General features: G+C 40.5%; 1 protein-coding gene across 2 annotated transcripts in view; it reads left to right on the top strand.

Moving 5' to 3' along the window:
- LOC126092471 (multidrug resistance-associated protein 1) overlaps nucleotides 1-22,706 on the top strand; it is a 362,912-nt gene that overhangs the window by 255,028 nt on the left and 85,178 nt on the right. Inside the window, exons 13-19 of one of the 2 annotated variants that reach the window (XM_049908084.1) lie at nucleotides 947-1,093; nucleotides 11,134-11,218; nucleotides 18,025-18,218; nucleotides 18,329-18,505; nucleotides 21,077-21,244; nucleotides 22,027-22,207; nucleotides 22,431-22,587. In XM_049908084.1, coding sequence (XP_049764041.1) covers nucleotides 947-1,093; nucleotides 11,134-11,218; nucleotides 18,025-18,218; nucleotides 18,329-18,505; nucleotides 21,077-21,244; nucleotides 22,027-22,207; nucleotides 22,431-22,587 — 1,109 coding nt within the window. The remainder of the gene's footprint in view (nucleotides 1-946; nucleotides 1,094-11,133; nucleotides 11,219-18,024; nucleotides 18,219-18,328; nucleotides 18,506-21,076; nucleotides 21,245-22,026; nucleotides 22,208-22,430; nucleotides 22,588-22,706) is intronic. The other variant, XM_049908085.1, reaches the window with a different exon arrangement.

The following is a 22,706-nucleotide window of genomic DNA, read 5'->3' as shown; positions in this document are numbered from 1 at the left end:
AAGGATTTGATTGGTAAAGTGGGAAAGATGTGTAACATTTTTTTAGTTGGTTTTCTGATAGAATACTGTACTATAATTCTTTACAGGGATTGGTTCGTTAAATGTGGGTAATGTTTGGAATATTCACAACATTCGTTTTGTACCTTAGTAATATCAGAGTACAACTACATATTACTCTGTATAAAACTGTTTTATTAGGTTAAATGCTTGTATTCATTTAAAGGTGATGTAAGATAAACTAAGGTCAGTGGCTGCACTAGTGGTTACATCACAGTGGATCTCTTGTATAATACATAATAAATATTCTTAATACTTACCTAATGAAATCTTTGTTACTCCCATATTTTTCTAAATTGAAATGTGCTGCTGCTCCTTCCAGTAAGCTGTTTTTTGTCTGCATAATTTAGTGGCTCCCAGATAACAACTTAAATAATTAAAGTCACATTCCAACAAGTTCACACATTTTGCACTTCATCTGGCATACTGAAAGTGAGTGAAATTTTACCCCCTCCCCTTTTGCTTCCAAAATTTAGTATACCATCCACAATTAAGATTCTGATTGATGTAGAACAAGGGAACTTGCAAACAATGGAACAGCTTCTCCATGTATTTCATCATTTTTATAGAACAGTGTAGGAGATCATCGTTTTCCCTGGGCGATTATCAACAGTGGATTTTTACATTACAGTCCTGATCCATTTCTCATTTCCATGTGAGAAAGGAGTGGTTTACTGCCAGCCTTTGGTCCATTGTAACATAGCCTCTATTATTCTCAGGAAATTTGGTACATGCAATTGGAGAGCGAAGAATACTGGAGCCAAATTACTTGATTAGAAATTTGTAAACAGGGCCATGAGATTTTTAGAAAAAGATAAAGAAAGACGTCAGTCTTCATGTATTGCCAGAAAATACCAAAGGATATTTGACTTTTGTCTGCTCTGTTTAGGTATCTCTAGTCTCCTTTGCGTCATTCATACTTTCAAAGGAAGAAAATGTGCTGGACTCGAAAACGGCATTTGTATCATTGTCATTGTTTAACATTTTACGTTTCCCACTGTCGATGCTTCCTATGCTGATTTCCAATTTGGTGCAGGTAAGGACTTATACTTTTAATTTTCAACTTTTCATTTCCTTGAAAATGACTGGAAAGATTTTATTTTTGGTTTTTGCTTGTTTTTGTGAACAGCAGATGTGTACATTTTTCAGAATTGTTAAACTGAAGCCGTAATTTTTAACTTTTTTTTTCAAAATTAATTTTTGTTGCCATATTTTATATATTTTTATTTTTTCTCTTTGAAATTAAAGTGGCATTTCTGTCGAGAGGAGATAAAAAGTGTGCATGGAGTGGTGTTCAGATCTTCATTCCTTGATTGTGTGGTATTCTGAGATGAAGTTACGAATGCAGAGACTTCTCTCTTGCCTGGCATTCAGCATGCTTACTGAGCTTGAGGATAAGAATCTGTTTAATCCAGCTTAAAAGAATTCTGATTGAATTGCCATTTCTCTTAAAAAATTTCTGAGCCAGCTCGTAGGCTTGGTATGTGACGAACTTTGCAAAATCATTTGTGCTTCATATCTGTGTCATAAGAGATGTAGACAAGAGCCACCAGGAAATCTGTGTAAGGTGACAGGCAGCTGGATTTGCTTGCTTCTTCCATAAACAAAATTGCTATGAAATACATTGTATTTAAATATGCTGTGTACTGATAGAGGACTTAAAACTGTAGATAAAAGTAGTGTGTAGCTGCTGTTACTGCTCTCTCTTCTTGTTGTAATTTCTTACTGAGGACTGTGATGCTGTTTGGCAACTTACGTTTGGTTCATTTCTTTCGTTAATTTCTTCCACAGTTTTCTCACTGTTTTATCATTAACTATTTAAATCTGCGTTTCTGCTTTACTTACTACATTTGTTAAAAACCTATGACAATGTCATTGGTCTGTCCAGCCTACAGTTCCTGCTTTATGGCTGCTGTAGTTAATTCATGTGCATAGTATCAACCAACTACTATTTTTATGTCAATCACAGCTCAGTGGTGTGTCTATTTCCATTCACTTTACAATACCTTAAATAATGTCTGCGTGCCTCACATGTTACCGCTAATTTTCTTCACATCTTCATAAAAAAATATCTTGTCTCATTTGTGCATTTGCGGGCACTGTAGTGGAATAGAACAGCAAAATTTACTTAAACATGCTTCTTAATTACGTTCTTCACATTTTGTTATTACAGTTTCTTGTATCTTGTGCTAAGAGTGGAAGTAAGAGCAATGGCATATATTTTCCCTGTAAAGCAAACTTGAAAGTTCTGTTTCTATATTTGATGTAACAGCTACACATCTAATCTAAAGATTTCATGTCAAGCAGTGGTGTTTAATTTATTAGGTCTTGGCTATGCACTGTATAGTTCAGGAACCTAGAAGTCTTATTGTAATGTAACTTCACAATTATTTCACCCACTCTCATCCTACAAAATGTGCCCTCTACTCAGGAAGGTGGCCTAGTGAATATCTTGTGTAACTTAGTAGCAGGAGATTTATCAACAAAAATAATAAATTTTTGAAAATATAATTGAATAGGTAAAATAATCTACTCACCAAGCAGAGGCAGGAGAAAAAAACATACAAAGGTTATGGAAATCTGCAACCTTTCAGAGTCCAGTGTCTCCTTCTGGCAGAAGGATTAAAGGGGAAGGAAGTGGGATGAAGGAAAGATTGCACATTTCTTTAACCTGTTGATACTTGGCATGTAGACTTCTTAATGTACCACTTTACTTGCAGAAACCTGCAAAAAATATGGGATTGCATTAAAATTTGACTACATATTTCTTGTGTGTGCCCTTGGACAGCAGTGATAACTATTTCTGCAGTTTTAATGAACAGCAATGTGTCTTTCAGCTGTCCTTGTTGTTACTGAAACTTTGTCTGTCTTCCACGATTGAAGACATTGTAGACACATTTCAATTGCACTTACATAATTTAGTAACAGAAGTCTTTTGTCATAACTACACCCAGAATTTTCTGTCCAGACTATATGAGCTCCCACAAAGGTTGAATTGTTGTCAGTTCAGCTGCTGTTATTGACAATATTTTTAATTGACTTCTTCCATGGCAGCTGTGATACACAATTCATTTTCAGGGATTCTCTCTTTGATATAACCACATCCAGCAGTGGAACTCTTACATTGAACTTCCATGGCAGATATACATTTTTTTTACTTCTCCATGGATTGCTGGTGAAATTATTTCATTGATTTGGTCCTCTGTCCACAAAAACAAATTGTTTCTCTTTGAGTGTATCACCTTTTTTAGTTACTATGTGTAAACTCATATATTTACAAACACCAATTTCAACATTTCCAAAGAAAAAGCTATTACGTAGACACCTTCAGCTAAATGACACACACAAAATGAGAGAAAAAAATGGGACTGACAGTCAAGATGTATTGACTGGAAAATCCCATCTGTGCCGAGTCCAAAAACACTTGCACACCTACATCAGTCGTGGCATACGGTACTGGTGGAAACATTTCCTTGTAGTAGCCAATTTGGTTTACAGTTACTAACATAACTGTGGGTTCAGGAGCAAGTGCTGCACCAAATTTCTGAAAGAAAGAAAAAGAATTGCTTGTAATATTCAGTACCACAGATACAGTAGTAGTTTGAATGTGAGGATTTACGTACTAATTCATTTCATGCTTGCTTTTCCTGTTATAGTAACATTATGTAACTAACTCTTTGGCCATTCTAACACATATAGCTATGTGTATGCATGTATGTGCTTCACTGTTACATATTGTAGGTGATATTTACATTCCTAACTTTGACTGGACTGTTTCACAAATACAGGGTGAGCCAAGATAAGCTGAATTTAAGTAATCAATATATGATGAAAAGACAGAAACCTATTTATGTGCATTTCTATCTCAGCAGTCAATGCTGGTAGTGTTGAACTATACAGTCCATCTGTAGGCAGTGTGAATATGTGTTACAAATATTCTTTTATGTGGAGAACAAAATATTTTCCAACATAGAGTATCAGTTCCCTTACGCAGTTCAGTTTATCTCGGCCCACACATTATTTCTTTTACATATTTTAGTAGCAGTGTATTACTATAGTGTTACATTGAAATCTCAGTACAATGACATCATCAGACCAAAAAAGCTGTAAGGAGACATGCAAAAGCAATTCTCATTATGGCAGTCTTGCAGGTAATTAAACAATGCATTCTAACAAAGTTAAAGAAATAGAAGTATTGAGTCACAAATTATTGAAAATTTTAATATAAAAATCATGAATGCGCAAATATTTGTGTTATGCACAGAATGAAATTAAATATTTCGAGTTTTGATAGTATCTGCTTTCTAAAAATGTTAATTGTGGTAGTTACATTTAAATTGTTCAAAACAATTTTGAAACAGTTTGGTCTTAGTGGATTGCACAAAATGTTAAATCAAGTTTAAAAAGTTGAGTTATTAGTATCGGTGCAGTATGTTTTTCTGCTGTGCTAAGAGTCTGTAGCCCCATCTCATCTCTCTCCGGTAGATTCATTACACACAGCTCTGTTCAATTTGTTTTGGATGAATACAAAGAACAAAAAATTTTCTCTTGCTACATATCGATTTAGTTGGTAAGAAAACCAGTGTGCAAGACAGTAATGTGACTGCAGAAGTTATTGCAGTTGGAGATTATTATAGTCATACACTACTGTTCAGAGAAATGTAAACAAGCATCTTGGGAGATGTAATAACACTGAAATTTATTCCACCAATTGTGGACATGACACTACACAAATTATTAGATTTACAGACCTACACATACACTGTGACTGTGGAATATCAGTATAGAGTAGTGCCACCACGTGCTGCAGTCAGAGCTGCTAGATACCTGGCATGGAATCAGAGTGCCTGAACATGTTGCTGGGGAACACTTTGCCACATGGTTTATCAGTGCATCCATAAAGCATCAACTGTGGCTGCAGGAGGACCTGAATGAACAATTTGCTGACCAACCGTATCGCAGTCATGTTCGATGGGTAACACATCGGGCAAACTGGCAGGCCAGGGAGGCAGTGGTACACATTGTTCTTTGAAGAAAGGTATATGTGTCTTGCTATATGCAGCCAGATATTGTCTTGCTGAAATATGGCGTGAAGAGTGACCTGCAGGAGGAGCAGTGCCATGGGGTGTAGAAACTCTGTTGCGGCAGTAGCTATTCAAATTGCCCTCAAGACGTAGGGGACGAGATTGCATGTTATAAGCAATGGTCCCCCACACCACGTCCATTGTACTGCCCAGTAATACTGTTCGCCTGATTGTGTTCACTGCAGTGGCACTCAATGTGTTTGTTGCCATAACTGTATGACAAGTTCAAGCCAGAAGCGTCCAAAAACACTACATTTTGCCACCCAGCACGCCACCATCATTGTCTGTGTTCCCACTGCAGTATGTGGTGCTGGAGGATTTTGGTCAGTAGAAACTGATGCAGTGACATGTGTACTGCCAGTCCAGCCTGCAGATGACAACATTGAACAGTTGATGCAGATGTGTCCACCCCCGTTGTAGTGCTCGAACCTCATATCAACAATGTGGAAGAAGGTGCTCTGTCTGTTATGGCCAAGTGGACAAGATGGTGGTCATCTTGTGCTGTGGTCACATTGTGTTGTCCATTACTTTGTTAGCACTTTTACAGCCGCCTTCTCTCTTTTGGTTCCACATACACCTCACTGTATCATGTATTGTGCCCTGTACAAGATGCAATTTCATGGAATGACAGACTGGCCTCCTGGAGACTAATCATTCTTTCCCATTCGAACACTCGCACATGTCGATATTCCACCTGTGATCTTGGCAATGCATAGTGACACTTCATTATTCATTTACCTCTCTGCCATTTAAATCAGTTACTATGGTTCTGCTGTTCTACATCTGCTCTTAACATGGTGTGTTGGAGACCATTGGTTCAGAGTGTTTTACTTTTTTACAAACAGTAGTGTAGTTATCATTTAACTGTCAAGTAGTATGGTGGTTTGAGATGAAATAGATGGTGCTGTTGGATCAGATCCTGTCTGCTCCCTTTCCGATGGAGTTAGTGTAGAGATATAGTGCATAATGATACTTAGTATCAATAAATTTCATTATTTAATAGTATGTTAAATCACAAAAATCCTTTGTGTGGAAATTATGTATAATCATTAGCCGTGAGTAGCCTTCAAATTCATATCAAAATACCTACACAAAATTAAATAAGAGTATGGTCCTTTTTGACAAAACTGCAAAATAATACAAGCAAAAATATAATTTTTCTGTAAATGGATAAGAGTATAGTGCACCTATTGCACTACACTGTTTTATCAGATACATATGAATTGCATTTGGCACAAAATTCATTTCCATTTGCGTCTTTTGAAGGATCACACAAGTTAAATGTTCTTAATTTAATTTGCAAATTCTGGTTGGCTGTGACAGGGAATCGTTTCCACAGCTCCTCACCTTTTCCCAAGACTTCTGCAGTTTCCACACGAAAAGCTCTCGCCTCGCAGTATTCGAGCATTCCTTTTTCCATTAAGGGTTTGGCAAAAAAAAAAAAAAAAAAAAAAAAAAAAAAATTCCACGGAAGTACCTCAATGGCCACCTTCTGGTTTTCTGTTTTGTATACTTGTCTTTGCGAAGTTTGTACAAAACAGCCACTGCACCTTCCGTTAAGCAGTAAAATTCAGTAAGGTAGGAAATGAAGAAGTTGTTACATTTCAGCTGTTTCCTATTACTGATACAGTAACTCCAAGAACACATTGATCAGTATGGGTAAATTATGCTTCTCTTCTTTCTGTAAATTCTTTTCCAGTACTTGGGATACCTGAAATGTAATAGAACATTCTGACATCACATATTTAAACTAAGTTTAGACCAAGCTTATTAGGGTTTGATGGTATAAATATTTTGAAGGGATGCTGACCACATTAACAGAGCAATGTTTCATCTGCTGTCAAGTACTCTGATGGGCTGTAGTACTGCAGACAGTGGCTGACAAATGTAACCCCTATTTTCTGAAAAGCAGCTAATTTATCTATAGCTTTTCTCATCTCCCTAGTATTTTCGTCGTCTTTCGAGATACCACTCATGAGCAAGAGATCAATGAAAGCTATTATCTGTCCTGTCTGTCGGGTATAAAAATGAATATCTTGGGTCACTCTTCTTAAGATCTAAGTGCTCTATTTCATTACTAGTATGACAAACGATGTTTCCCATAATTTCGTGCAAGTCATAAAAGTGAGAATAAGGTTTTTTCATTTGTAATCCCCATGCCTTCCCTTGAAATCCAATCACATGAGTAATCATATTTGAAAAGGTGGTTCATGAATATCTTGAATATAAAGGATTTTCAGTCTAGTTTGTGTTCTCATCCACCCCTAACTCGATCTCCTATTATCCATTCCTTCTCAGTCACTCTTGTAGCTCTCACGCCCATCTCCTATATCACTATTCATGATGCTTCCAGTTCTAAATCTTATAAACTACTCCGCATGTGAGGACAGCCTTCATCCCCACACATGAGATTAGCATGCTGACTTCTCATCAGGGCGCTGATGATCTTGATGTCGAACACGCCTCACCTCAAATCATCGTCAGTTTCAAATCCTGAGACGGGGCTTCTAGGTCAAGGTTGTGCAGTCATCTTGATCTGAAGTATCCTCTTGATGATCAAACGCAGCTGGAACTGCTTCAGGTGTGCATGACAGTTGTTTCCAAGCCATTTTTGGATCAAAACCTTGAACAAGACTCATAGCAAAGTTAGTAACATGACTAGTAGAGTAGGGTGGGAAATTACCAGGAATCCAATAGCTTATGCGAAAACTTTTAAGTACAGTGCCAAGGACTCCTACATGATAAAACAGCAGTCACTCCAGTGGCTAGTGCACAACTGGCTGGTACGTTTCCTGCTTGGCTCAACTTTCTACAATGATAGGGTAAATAGAATGAAGGGGACATTGAACCTTTCACTCATATCCGATCCCCCGGAATACCGTTTGATAGTTAATTGAAATGCATTCACATTGCAACAATAGAATTTGAGGCAAGAATAAATTATTTTGTACTGCTACTGGTATTATTGTTGTTTATGCTATTGTTGTACTGAGATTCCATTGTACATTCAAAAATTTTATATTTATTGTAGTTCCTTTTTTCCACACCACACCAGTAATAAATGCATGGAAAGTTGTGTATTTACTTTCAGTTTTATGCAATCATATATTTCCCTTCCTGTAGTTTTACGTACAAGATATGTATGCAATTTTGGTTAATTGTTGAAATCTGAACTATTCTAAACATTTAAAGGTAAGTCATTGGGTAGATATGTAGATGTCGATTTGATTGAATTGATGAACATTACAGAAGTAAGCTCTAAAGATTTTATAAACTGTTCAGCCAGAAAATTATGTGCATTTGTGCAATAGCACATTGGTTGACCTTTGTTGGGAAAGCAGTTGCAATTCACTGTAGGATTATTTCTAAAAAGGCTTACTGCGGGATAGTAAGTGAATGACCTCTCATGATCCCACACAGGTAACACAATTCCTGCAGTTCGCAAATGGTGCTTTGTTAGGTCTGACATGTACCTCAATGAATCTCAGATGGAACACTGTTTGGACACCTTCATTTTTGTGAAAACTACAGCACAGTGCCAAAGACACTAACCATGAAGAGATAAAATTGGCCTGCCATAATACATATGAAGTTCATATCTTAATGGAACAACCACAGTTGTGCCAGATGCGCGACCATGTAACATGCTACCTTTACTGACCTGCATATATTCCTCATTGAACATAGAAAGCAGCTATTTTCCTTGAAGACTGTACATCCTGATATGGCCAGCAATGTTACAAATGTACAAGCAGTTTCTTTCACGTGACAGGACAACTCATTTCTGTTGTGAGAACCAATTAGACCTTCCTATACCATATGGCAGTCATAACTGATTGTCATTGTATCAACAATGGTTGCAAAATTTTCTGCTTGTAACAGTTTCCTTGAACAAAAACACTGGATGTCCAGGATGGAATAACAATATTAAAGAAAGAATCGGTTACTGATAAAGTTACTACTTTCTCTATCCAATTAGATAATAATAATAATAATAATAATAATAATAATAATAATAATAATAATAATAAATGTATAATTATATAATATAATATATTCACCATATAGAGGTGATGTTGAGTCGCAACAGGCAGAATGAACAGATTGCTGTATGTTCAACCTTTTGGACAAAAGGCCTTCTTCCAAAGTAGAAAATGCGCATGCCTGGCCACTGTCTCAGGCTGCTGTGGCCCACCTGCAGACTACATATTGCGTCGTGGTTGTTGGGGATAAGAAGGCAGGGGTTGGGGCTGGGGGTGGGGGTTGTTGGCAAAGAAACAGCTGAACAACCAAGTTACCATATTTGCTTCCTAACACAATGTGCTTCTCTTAAATGACTGCTTGCTTCACATTCTGTGCCATTTGGATCCTTCCTACCATAACCAGCTTCCTTGAATTGCACAGGTGGGAAATCTCTCTGCACTGTAGCCATTGTTCCTGTAACCCCAATGGCCTCGACCTACCCTCTTCCCTGTCCTCTGTCTACCTACCCACTTCGCTGCTCCCATTCCAGCACTACACATGCCTTCTATTCTGCCAGTGCATCTTTTTCCTTTCTGTGCTTCTCTCCTCTCCTCTCCTCTCATCTCTCCATTCCCCTTCCACAGCACAGCCTCCTGTTTCTGCACCTAGCAGCCTCCTCTTCTCCACAACAAATACCTGCATACTCACAGGCAGTGCTAGATCTATTATTCCTATCCTGTTGTCACTCCATCTTTCGGCCTCATACCACCTCAGAGTCCCCATTGCCTGCTCCATATTGCTGCTCATGTCAGGTGCAAATTGCACTTGTAGTCCACAGTTGGGCCACAACAGCCAGAGAGAGAGAGAGAGAGAGAGAGAGAGAGAGAGAGAGAGAGAGAGAGAGTGCGAGCGCCCTCCCCAAGTAAGGCTGTTTAGCAGTCTTTTTATTGTGTATGTCTGTGGCTCAACACCACATCAGTCATGAGTTTGAATCTATGCTTTTCATAATAGTGTTGTCAACTGAGTGATTGGAAATAATAGCGTCTTCCCCAGTAAGGTATATTGCCATCATATGCATCAGAGAGGTCTCATAGTGCATCACTTACTGTTCGCGACATAATCATGTTTATATCTGTGGTTAACTGGTGCTCCTAATCTTCTGGCTGTTTAATGTAAATGAATGAAACATAATTAGCTGATAAGGTTGGTTGGTTTACTATAATAGACAGTTCTGGATAAAGAGAGTAGTAGTTTCGAATAATTATTCTGGAGATGACGTAGACCACCAATCGCTACAAAGTTGAAGCCATTAGTGATGAATGGGTGCTCTGAATATTTATTGTTGTGTGTATTGTTCCTGTAATCATTATAGGAACTAAAACTGGAAGAGAACTACATACTCATTGTGTGCTATTTTAATCAGCAAGCAGATATTGGAATAAAATGACTATGATCTGAACTGAGAAAGAGGGATCAAGCATTTTGTTGCATGGCTTAGTAAGGTTATGGAAAGCAGTTACATGGGAGGAGGAAGGAGTTAAAGATTGGTCTCTGAACTTGATGGTTGGAAATCTTTGTGTGTTATCTGGTGTTGATGTATTCATGTTTTGGGGTAATGACTGCTTATTCTTAGTGCTTCATGAATGTGATAATCCATAATAAAATTTAATTTATTTGTGATTAAAAAGTTGTTGCCTTAACTTGAAAATAACAATACAGGAAACAGTTCATTTGTACTTTTTCCCTTGAAATGATGGACTGCTGTAAATATCAATATTTAAGGCCCACGTCATGTTCCACATCATGGTGCGTGCCTGTGAACATAATCAATAGAAGACACGATCTGTAATATATATGTGTAAATGCTTTTCTTCTATTGAAATGTACAGAAACTGGGAGCATTAACTGCACATTTCAGAGCATTCTGTTCATTACTTGGGGCTTTGTTATGAAATTAGTTGGAAGTATTTTTAATTTGTAATTGGTGTTTGCCACTGTGTGATAGTAACTGTGTATCTCTGATCTCCAGGCAAATGTGTCAATAAAGAGAATGAATAAGTTCATGAATTGTGAAGAACTGGACCCCAATAATGTTACACATGATTATTCTGACAGTAAGTACAACTTCAGTGATTCAGCATGTTAAGTTTGTTAGGCTATAGGATTTATTTAAATATGTGCTATTGTTTAGAACGTAAGAAGAGTTCTATTCATTCAGGCATTATCACATCATATTCTCTCAATTCCATCATGAAGGGAGGTCTTTTGGCATGTGGAAAGAATAGATATATACATTGACAAGCAGAAGTAACCAGTGCTGGCTACTGCTGTAAAGTTTCCTAACAAAAACTAGCACTAATCTAATCAATCTGATAGTTATGGTACTTACTTCTCGATTAGCTCTACATGTAGGTTATGAAAAAAGCAACTACTTCAAAAAGCTCTTACTCCTTTTCCTACACTACTCAATTGCCATTACTATTTTATTCTTCAAAGCATTAGTCTATACCACTGGTTCCAACTTTTCCAAGACCATAATCCCCGAATATTATCAGATACCAGCCAGTACTTCAAATACAGCTTAACACCCAACTAAATATTAGGTTCAAAAATGGTGTCCAGATTAAGAACCCAAAATCTTAGAATTTAGGTGTATTATTGTGGTAACATTTTTTATTGTTTCTGTTTATTGACTTGGATTTTGATCCTTTACTGTCAGTCATCAGTTACCATGAATTTGCAGTCTTCTTACTCTGATAAAAACAATCTATGGAAATACATCTTAGGTGCTTGATCACCGCCTTGTGAACATGTCATTGCAGCATATATTTTTTCATTTTTCTGTTTGTCAGAACACAGAGACAACTACTGTTCTGAATACAGAATGAAGTAGGCAAGTGCTGCACAGGAGCTTTGTATTCACTCATGTCATGTCAGGAATGTGTTAGAGAGTGAAGAGAGATTGGAGGGCCAATCCCTAAAAACCTCAGCTCACTAGTACGAGGGAAAGCTGAAAAGAAATGCATCTAAATTTTCTATGTGAAAGGTCTTAAAGCGTTTTAAATTAAACAAACATTCTTAATATTCTACATCTTTACCCTTCATGTTTATTTATTTGCAGCCCTTACAATTGTAGTCTCTAACATTGCAGTGTGTGACATAACTGTTCATGTGTGAGAAATATCTTGCTGTAATCCAGTTCGAATTCGAAGAGTTCATCCACAAGTGGAGCACCTTTTCCTTCAGTATGGCAATGAATGATATCTCTCTCACTCACTCACTCACTCACACACACACACACACACACACACACACACACACACACACACAAACACTCTGCAACATGTGCGTCAATCCGACACCTCGGGTTCATCACCACCAATCATTCTCAAAGTGATCCCAACATCGCCCCATCCAATGGTTATCTGTTTCCAAAACTTAAAGAACATGGACTTAACTTTGATAGTGATGAAGCAGTGCAAGCAGAGGTGGGCTTGTGCCTCTGTCAACAAAGTCAAACATTCTACAGTGAATTTATCAACAAACCATTTTCTCCATGGGCGAAATGTTTGTTGCCAGGGTGACTGTTGAGAAAAAATATGTGGACATGAAGAATAAAGAGTTCCTGCATAAAAAATGTGGAGGTACTACTTTCCAGTGTGTCTCATACATCTGCTCCCCAATCATAATGCCATTGGACACTGCATTAATCACCCAACAGTCAGTTGAGACGATCATGCTTCTGTGAGTATTTGTTGTGAAGAGATATCCTGGGAACTAATATTAAATGCTTACCTGAAAACTGCTTAGAGCAGGTAGTTAGGATGCAAACTCATTAGAAAAATATATTAGATCAAATGGCAACAAATGGACCTTACCTTTATCAAGGTAAAATGGTATGGGTGTTAACATCAAAACTTCTCAGTGACCACAAGAAAATTGTATCAGTGATAATCAAATAATAAACAGCAACTAAAACAATTAGTAAGATTTGTACAACTAGTAGACTAAATAAAGTATGTACAAGGTTACTTAGTAGTAGGGACTCTACATAGTATACATTCCAGAACTCAGCAATAATTGCACAGTACACATGAAACATGGCATTAAGCTGTGAATAAAGGGATTCAAAAGGAAACGTATGAACTGCAGCAAAATATTATCAAAGGACGTTTCAGAAAACCCAAAGAAATTCTTGCCATCTATCTTTTGTTACTTCTATGTTGTCTTTTCTTTTTTGAATACAATTCCACTCCATTGAGCCACTTCTCCTTAATCTTGCGCTGCCATATTCATCTTGTGCATCTTCCTAGACAACCTCTTATAACGCGTTGCCTTCCAACACCCCTCAATTTTATCTTGCAAAGGTTCTCACATGTTGTCTCCCTAACATTCAGCTCTCGTCTTTTTGATTTTTGTTACACAAGACAGAAGACTGACTTCACAAAAACTTCATTTAGTTGCTTGGACATTAGTTCTTCTCCTGGCATTCTAGTCCAGGTCTGTACAGCACTTAACAAGATGGTATATTGTTTGATGTGATTCCCATATCTTCCTCCCTCCTTCCACTCCCCCTCCCCTCTCCTCCCCTCCCCTCCCCTCTCCTCCCCTCCCCACCCCTCTTCTCCCCTCCCCCCTCTCCTCCCCTCCCCTCCCCCTCTCCTCCCCTCCCCCTCTCCTCCCCTCCCCCTCTCCTCCCCTCCCCCTCTCCTCCCCTCCCCCTCCCCTCTCCTCCCCTCCCCACTCATCCTCCCCTCTCCTCCCCTCCCCCCTCATCCTCCCCTCTCCTCCCCTCCCCCCTCATCCTCCCCTCTCCCCCTCCCCCCTCATCCTCCCCTCTCCTCCCCTCCCCCCTCATCCTCCCCTCTCCTCCCCTCCCCCCTCATCCTCCCCTCTCCTCCCCTCCCCCCTCATCCTCCCCTCCCCCCTCATCCTCCCCTCTCCTCCCCTCCCCCCTCATCCTCCCCTCTCCTCCCCTCCCCCCTCATCCTCCCCTCTCCTCCCCTCCCCCCTCATCCTCCCCTCTCCTCCCCTCCCCCCTCACCCTCCCCCCCTCCTCCCCCTTCCTACCCCTCACCCTCCCCTCTCCACCCCTCCCCCTCACCCTCCCCTCCCCCTCCCCCCCTCCTCCCCCTCCCCCATCACCCTCCCCTCTCCTCCCCTCCCCCTCCCCTCTCCTCCCCTCCCCCTCACCCTCAACTCTCCTCCCCTCCCCCCTCACCCTCAACTCTCCTCCCCTCCCCCCTCACCCTCAACTCTCCTCCCCTCCCCCCTCACCCTCAACTCTCCTCCCCTCCCCCCTCACCCTCAACTCTCCTCCCCTCCCCCCTCACCCTCAACTCTCCTCCCCTCCCCCCTCACCCTCAACTCTCCTCCCCTCCCCCCTCACCCTCAACTCTCCTCCCCTCCCCCCTCACCCTCAACTCTCCTCCCCTCCCCCCTCACCCTCAACTCTCCTCCCCTCCCCCCTCACCCTCAACTCTCCTCCCCTCCCCCCTCACCCTCAACTCTCCTCCCCTCCCCCTCACCCTCAACTCTCCTCCCCTCCCCCCTCACCCTCAACTCTCCTCCCCTCCCCCCTCACCCTCAACTCTCCTCCCCTCCCCCCTCACCCTCAACTCTCCTCCCCTCCCCCCTCACCCTCAACTCTCCTCCCCTCCCCCCTCACCCTCAACTCTCCTCCCCTCCCCCCTCACCCTCCCCTCTCCTCCCCTCCCCCCTCACCCTCCCCTCACCCTCCCCTCTCCTCCCCTCACCCTCCCCTCTCCCCCTCCCCTCTCCCCCACCCCCCTCCCCTCCCCCCTCACCCTGCCCTCCCCCCTCACCCTGCCCTCCCCCCTCACCCTGCCCTCCCCCCTCACCCTGCCCTCCCCCCTCACCCTGCCCTCCCCCCTCACCCTGCCCTCCCCCCTCACCCTGCCCTCCCCCCTCACCCTGCCCTCCCCCCTCACCCTGCCCTCCCCCCTCACCCTGCCCTCCCCCCTCACCCTGCCCTCCCCCCTCACCCTGCCCTCCCCCCTCACCCTGCCCTCCCCCCTCACCCTGCCCTCCCCCCTCACCCTGCCCTCCCCCCTCACCCTGCCCTCCCCCCTCACCCTGCCCTCCCCCCTCACCCTGCCCTCCCCCCTCACCCTGCCCTCCCCCCTCACCCTGCCCTCCCCCCTCACCCTGCCCTCCCCCCTCACCCTGCCCTCCCCCCTCACCCTGCCCTCCCCCCTCACCCTGCCCTCCCCCCTCATCCTGCCCTCCCCCCTCATCCTGCCCTCCCCCCTCATCCTGCCCTCCCCCCTCATCCTGCCCTCCCCCCTCATCCTGCCCTCCCCCCTCATCCTGCCCTCTCCTCCCCTCCCCCCCTCATCCTGCCCTCTCCTCCCCTCCCCCCCCTCATCCTGCCCTCTCCTCCCCTCCCCCCCTCATCCTGCCCTCTCCTCCCCTCCCCCCCTCATCCTGCCCTCTCCTCCCCTCCCCCCTCATCCTGCCCTCTCCTCCCCTCCCCCCTCATCCTGCCCTCTCCTCCCCTCCCCCCTCATCCTGCCCTCTCCTCCACTCCCCCCTCATCCTGCCCTCTCCTCCACTCCCCCCTCATCCTGCCCTCTCCTCCCCTCCCCCTCATCCTGCCCTCTCCTCCCCTCCCCCCTCATCCTGCCCTCTCCTCCCCTCCCCCCTCATCCTGCCCTCTCCTCCCCTCCCCCCTCATCCTGCCCTCTCCTCCCCTCCCCCCTCACCCTCCCCTCACCTCCCCCCTCACCCTCCCCTCACCTCCCCCCTCACCCTCACCTCCACCCTCACCTCCCCCCTCACCCTCCCCTCACCTCCCCCCTCACCCCCATGTTTGTCTTCCATAAAAGGCTACACTCCAGACACACATACCTTCAGATCAGATAACCTAACACATTAAATATATATTCAGTGTTAACAGATTTCTCTTGCAAAAATACTTCTCTTGCTGTTTCCAGTAAGCATTGTATATCCTTTCTGCTTCTGACGTCATTAGTCATTTAGGTCCTGAGTTAGGAAAAATAGTCTATACGAGAGTGACTCAAATGAAAACCTTATTAACTTTTTAAAATATTATTTACTGTGCAGAAGTGGTACAAATGCAAGTCCTCCAGCCCTTACAAGGTGCATAAATTCCTTTAGAAAAATATTGTTTTGGTAGTCCGCGCAACCACTCATGCACCACGTGGCATACCTCTTCATCAGAATGGAATGTCTTTCCTCCCATTGAGTCTTTGAGTGGTCCAAACATATGTAAATCACTTGGGGCAAAGTCTGGTTAGTATGGTGGATAAGGAAGGCACTCAAAATGCAGGTCTGTGATTGTTGCAACTGTTGTATGGGCAGTGTGGGGCCTTCATTGTCATGTTGCACAAGGACACTTGCTGACAGCAATAAACATCGCTTTGATTTGATTGCAGGCCACAGATTGTTTTTTTTTTTTTTTTTTTTTTTTTTTTAAAGGAGATCTGTGTATGATGCACTGGTGACAGTGGTCCCTCTAGGCATGTAATGCTCCAAAATGACACCTTTTTTTGTCCCAAAAGAGGGTCAGCATAACCTTCCATGCTGATGATTTTGTTCGAAACTACTTTGGTTTGGGTGATGAGGAATGTCACCATTCCTTGCTCGCTCTTCGTTTCTGGTTGATGTAAGTGAACCCAGGTTTCGTCCCCAGTAACAGTTCTTGCAAGGAAGCCATCACCTTCTCATTCAAAGTGCTGAAGCAGTTCTTCACAAACATCAACATGTCGTTCTCTCATTTTAGGAATCAGCTGCCGTGGCACATGTCTTTCAGACAGTTCGTGAACTGGAGCACATCATGCACAATGTGGTGTGCTGACCCATGACTAATTTGTAAACATGCTGCAATGTCATTCAGTGTCACTCGGTGGTTTTCCTTCACTACAGCTTCAGCTGCTGCAATGTTCTGTTGAGTCACAACTCATTGTGCCTGACCTGGATGAGGAGCATCTTCCACTGAAGTCACACCATTTGTGAACTTTCTACTCCATTCGTAGACTTTCTGCTGTGACAAACATGCATCACCGTACTGAACCTTCATTCATCGATGAATTTCAATAGGTTTCACACCTTCACTATGCAAAAAGTGAATAACAGAACACTGTTCTTCCCTGGTGCAAGTCGCAAGTGGGGCAGTCATCTTTATACTGATACTGCGACGGTATGTGTGCATCTGCACTATGCTGCCACCTACAGGCCATTCTGCATGCTGTTTGTAGCACGCTTACCAACTTACAGGATAGTGGTGTGAAATTTCGATTTGTTATTACAAATTTAAGGTTTTTGTTTGACTTCTGGTGTTGTCTCCTCAAATTCATACTTCTTTTTATACACTTTCTTCAGTTTAAATTTGGAGTTAAAACCAATAAATATTGGGTTGGGTCCACATCTGCCCCCTGAAAATGCCTAAAGTTCAAAATCTGGTTCTAGAAATCTTTGCTTATCATTATATAACCTGTCTGAAATTTTCCTGTGTCCCATGTCTCTTCTATGTATACAACCTTAGGTGATTTTTTTAAAACAAGTGTTAGTGATTATTCAATTATGTTCAGTACAAAATTCTACCACACAGCTTCCCCTTTCATGTATTTTGCATCCAAAATATTTTACAAAAGAGAGGATGCCATTATCATTTCACCATACAGTTGAGCTGCATACCCTTTGGATGCTGGCTGATATTACAAAGCCAGATCAGTCATTGTCCAGATCCCGCCTCCCTTCCCTGCAGTGTTTAGTGAGGGGATCGTCAGTTGTAGCTTTCCATAATTTCGTAATTTGTTGTGAGTGGCAGTGTGTTTTATGCCTTAACTGATCAGCAGTAGCAGTCAACAGAACTGTAATCAAAAAATGTAAGTAATTTTTCCTTAAATTGTTACTTAGTTATTGTTTTTATTGGCAGAATATCCTCTTGTCATGGAAAATGGTACCTTCAGCTGGGGCCCTGATGAAAGCCCAGTATTAAGAAGCATTAATCTGCAAATCAAACAGAGTTCATTGGTAGCTGTTGTTGGAACTGTTGGTTCAGGAAAGAGTTCACTGGTTTCAGCGTTTCTTGGTGAAATGGACAAAATTACTGGCAGGGTTAACACCAAGGTAAATGTTACCATTTATTGATAAAGCAGTGTGTGAAATAAGTTGCTGTACATAGTTGTTCCAGTTACTGTTTATTTGCGAACACTGCTTTATAAATGTTACTGTTGCAGGGTTCAATTGCTTATGTACCACAGCAGGCATGGATACAGAATGCTACTTTGAAGGACAACATTCTGTTTGGTAAATCCTTAGAGCAGTCTTCATACCTTCGAATAGTAGATGCATGTGCGCTTAAACCTGATCTTCAGATGCTACCGGGTGGTGATCAGACAGAAATTGGAGAAAAGGTAAGGATGATTTGAAATTCAGCAGCGAGTTAGATAAAAAAGTTATTAATTTTATCAGAAGCTTATTAGTTTGAAAATTTCTTGTCTTTGTTATTACTTAATTGTTTCTTGTTTTGTTATTTGAAATAGTATGACAGTGGTCACCACACTTCATAACAATGATGATTGTTTCATTCAGTCAGAGTAAGCCAAATGTAATAGTTCATATATTGTACCATCAATTTGTTCAATCAATTTTATTCAGCACTTCAGTGTCATATCACACTGTTTTGGAGAATGGGTTACCCTCTGCAATTGTAAGGTTTTTGTTCTACATATAAGTTTATTTTATTAATTTGTCAGGGACAACTGAATCTTCTTTCACTGTAATTTTATCTTCACTAAAGTGCAATGACAAAGTAATTATTTCAATATAATTTCAGTACTAATTATCACTTACATTTTGTTGGGATCTATGGCTTTAATGAAATGTTGCAATGATAACTTATTTGTTATTACTGTTTATTAGTTTCAAATTCTATTATATCTTTGGTAAAGTATTTTTAATCAATTATTTTATGATTTCATTGATAGCGTTTGTTTATTAATCCATAGATAGCAGTTCTGATGCCACATAGTATTTGGCATGTAGTAATTTGTAGACTACTATCCATAGAAAATTAATAACTTTCAATGCATCGTTGATTAATTGATGTCTGTACATTCAGCACAGCTTTCCATCTACCAGATGCTGCTCTATTGCACTTTAGTTAAAATATTCAGTTGGTTACAGCTGCACCCTGAGACAAGTATCTGGTGTCCTCTTTATCATCATGGTGCTACTTGTTATAGGTGAAATGAATTCTAAATTATTTTAGCAGAGCACCGTACCATTTATGCACATATGTTCAGTCCCCACAGGGAGGCTCACCTGTTAATGCTGACTACAGTGAAATATGTGGTGCACTGTACTTCATGAGAGAGAAAATTTATTTTATTGCATGTCACTATGTATTCATATGTTTCCATGAGTTTTTATCTGATGCTCTTGTCTTTCAATTTCTTGCAAGTTCATAATTTTCTGAGTAGTTAATGTTGGTTTATCTCTGATCATACCAACAAAACTTAAGGCTTTGAAGGGGGGAAAAATCTTGAATTGTAATCATATCCTGTTCATTCTTTGTTCACTACTTCCTTCCTGGATGCAAGATTTCCTTTGGCCAACCACTCTTCCTTGGAGTCCTTGTACATTATATTTTAGTAAGTAAAGGATAAAAGAGACCACCTGCTGAACAGTGGAAGCATTTTGTTGTTAACAGGCACCCATGAAAGAGAAGGTAATCTTGCTATCTTTAAGAATAAATCCTTTCTCTAGCTGGGAGTAAGGATGTATTTTGAAAGCTAGCAAATTTTCCTTCTGTTTTATGTCTCTACGTAGATTACCCAACACTTTTGCTATTAGGTGTGGTCGCCTTTACTGCCAAATTATTTGAATTCTGTTAGAGCTTTCCCACTACATGTTAAAGCATGTAACAGGAATATATGACTTTTAAGGCTGTAGTAGGTTCCAGACACCCTCATTACAAATTTTTTAATTCCACATAACTTTCCAAACACTTTCCAGTGGGTCAGTTTGTTGGATTCTGCAGGTGTCATTTTTTAGTCTTTACTGAAAATCGATAAAAAGGAACGGTGTTCCTGCAAAGCTGTAGACAGTGATAATCACTTCCTAAAAGTAATTTTCTACCTTTCACTAAATTATTACAGAAAGCAAATATAAAGTACGATAATATCTCAGAATGCGGGCCAGTCATATTCAATGTATTCTGCTCTTCAGGTGCAATGTCACACTAATCTTTCAGTTACTCTTGGTCTTAAAATTTTGCTAGTTTCTTTTACATCAAATGATCAAGTTTTTGTTACTGAAAATAAGTCATTCACTATCTTGTTCCCAAGCTGTGATGTTCTTTTAATTTCTACATTTAGCAGTCGGTATCTTTTGAATGCGAGCCTTGCTTAAAGTAAACTGTAAGTCTAAAGAATTCATCATGCACGCTGATACAAACTGATAAAAGATGGAACAAGACATTATCTGTTAACAAAAGCATCAATCTTCTCGAGTAACTAAAAGGAAAAAAAAGACAGAAATAGTAAAAGGACATATATGCATCATTGAAGGAAAAAATCTATTGAGAAAACTAATAAATATGAGACAGAAGTGCTGACCAGTACTTAGATGTGAAATGTTTCTGAATACTGATACCACTCATATAAGAGTATTATGTGTGAACATTATTTGGTGTTTTAGAACTAACAATTCCTTCCTTTAGAGGAGAGGGCATAGGTTGGGGAGGGTTAAAAAAAAAGAAAGGCAGGTCACTCAGACCCCAGGATAATAGGGCTCCACATGTAGTGCGCACATAGAAAGTCAAGAACTGAGGCAGGTTTTGAAGTATTACAGTACTTACTTTATCTGGCTTGAGATTAGTGTTGCATATTGTATACTTCAGAATAAGTCAAAATTTCTTTCTCTGTATGTATTTGATTCACAGCTGTTTGTTCCAGTTGAGAAATGTTCTCTTATTCTTTCAGGGTATAAATTTGAGTGGTGGTCAGAAACAGAGAGTCAGTTTGGCTAGAGCAGTTTATAGCAATGCTGATATATATTTTCTAGATGATCCTCTCAGTGCTGTTGATAGTCATGTTGGAAAGCACATCTTTGAAAATGTTATTGGACCAACAGGATTACTGAAAAAGAAGGTAAGTTTCATTGTGATCTTCCTGGTGATGAATTTCTTACACTAATTAATCAGCTGATGTAAAGACCTTCCCAGTGATGTGAGTAGATGTTAAAAAAAAAGTCTGAAGACAGTGTGTAACTTTGGATTGATATTCATTTGTTTCTGGGTCACTATCAATTTTAGGTGTGCTAATACACTGACATTGTTGTAGCCATATTGTTTCTATGTTAAAGTGCCTCAGTGATTATGCATGTTCACAGAGGAAATAAACTTCCCAATATTTAAAACTAATAATTTACAAAAAGGAAACAGTGGAAAATTTGGGCTGGAATAACAATGTTATGAAAAAGGATAAATCATGTCTTACTAATCAGAGAAGGCATTGAGTGGCAGACAGGCACATCGAATCTATACTGAGATGCATTATAGTGAATAGAGTGAACAGTTGGTATGTAGGTTAGTGATAATTGTGAGAAGTTGCTGTTTGAACATATTTGGCTCCTGCTACCTCTAATCCTTAGAATACGATAGTATCGTTAATAAATACTTCCCATCACACTGTTCTTCACTAATCCAATAATGGGCAAATTAGCACTAATAATATTTCCTAATTTACTATGAAATATTCAGGTTATCATTTGTTTCACCTGCATTTCCTGATACTGAAGTGATTAGTAATATTACATGAAATGTAAAATTGTAGAGTGTCTAGTGAACAACTTTTTCTTTATAGGTTGGGTTAAGAGGAATGTAGCTATTTTCATGTTTAGCATCAACGTTAAAATGGACTTTGTTTTGCAGACACGAGTGCTGGTGACACACAGTATAACATTCCTGCCAGAGGTAGACCTCATTGTAGTTCTTAAAGATGGTGAAGTTACTGAAATTGGTGCTTATAAGGAGTTGCTTGAAAAGAAGGGTGCATTTGCAGAGTTCCTTGTGCAGCATCTTCAGGAGGCTGCCACAGATGAAGGCGATGGAGGTGAGGTACAAAATATAAAATGCTGGCCTATGTGAATTGGCTCATTGAGAACCATAAGTGGGTCATATGTTTACAAATACTGATCTACACACTCTCTCTCTCTTGTGTGCCTGTCTACTGCTCAGTAACAGAAATATGCAATGAGTGGATACTTCTATTTCTTGTTCATAGTCCTTTAATACAGATACTTGGGGACTCCACGATTTCCTTTCTTCCTTCATAGAGCTTGAAGAGATCAAACAACAGTTGGAGACTACAATTGGTGCTGAAGAACTATCACAAAAATTGAAGCGAGCAAGGTCACGAGTTTCAGAAAGTCACAGTGATAGTGGCTCAATTGGTGATAAAAATTCACTTTCAGTGTCAGGATCAGTATACAGGTACAGATTTTTATACCCCTATCATTTTTGTTTAATATAACAAATTATTATTATTATTATTATTATTATTATTATTTTTTGTTTTTTTTTTGCTAAATATCTGAATAAACATACCCAAA

This window comes from Schistocerca cancellata, chromosome 7 (assembly GCF_023864275.1).
Source record: "Schistocerca cancellata isolate TAMUIC-IGC-003103 chromosome 7, iqSchCanc2.1, whole genome shotgun sequence".
Classification (NCBI taxonomy): domain Eukaryota; kingdom Metazoa; phylum Arthropoda; class Insecta; order Orthoptera; family Acrididae; genus Schistocerca; species Schistocerca cancellata.
Note: the sequence above shows the minus strand (reverse complement) of the source record. Positions and strands in the feature narration are given on the sequence as shown.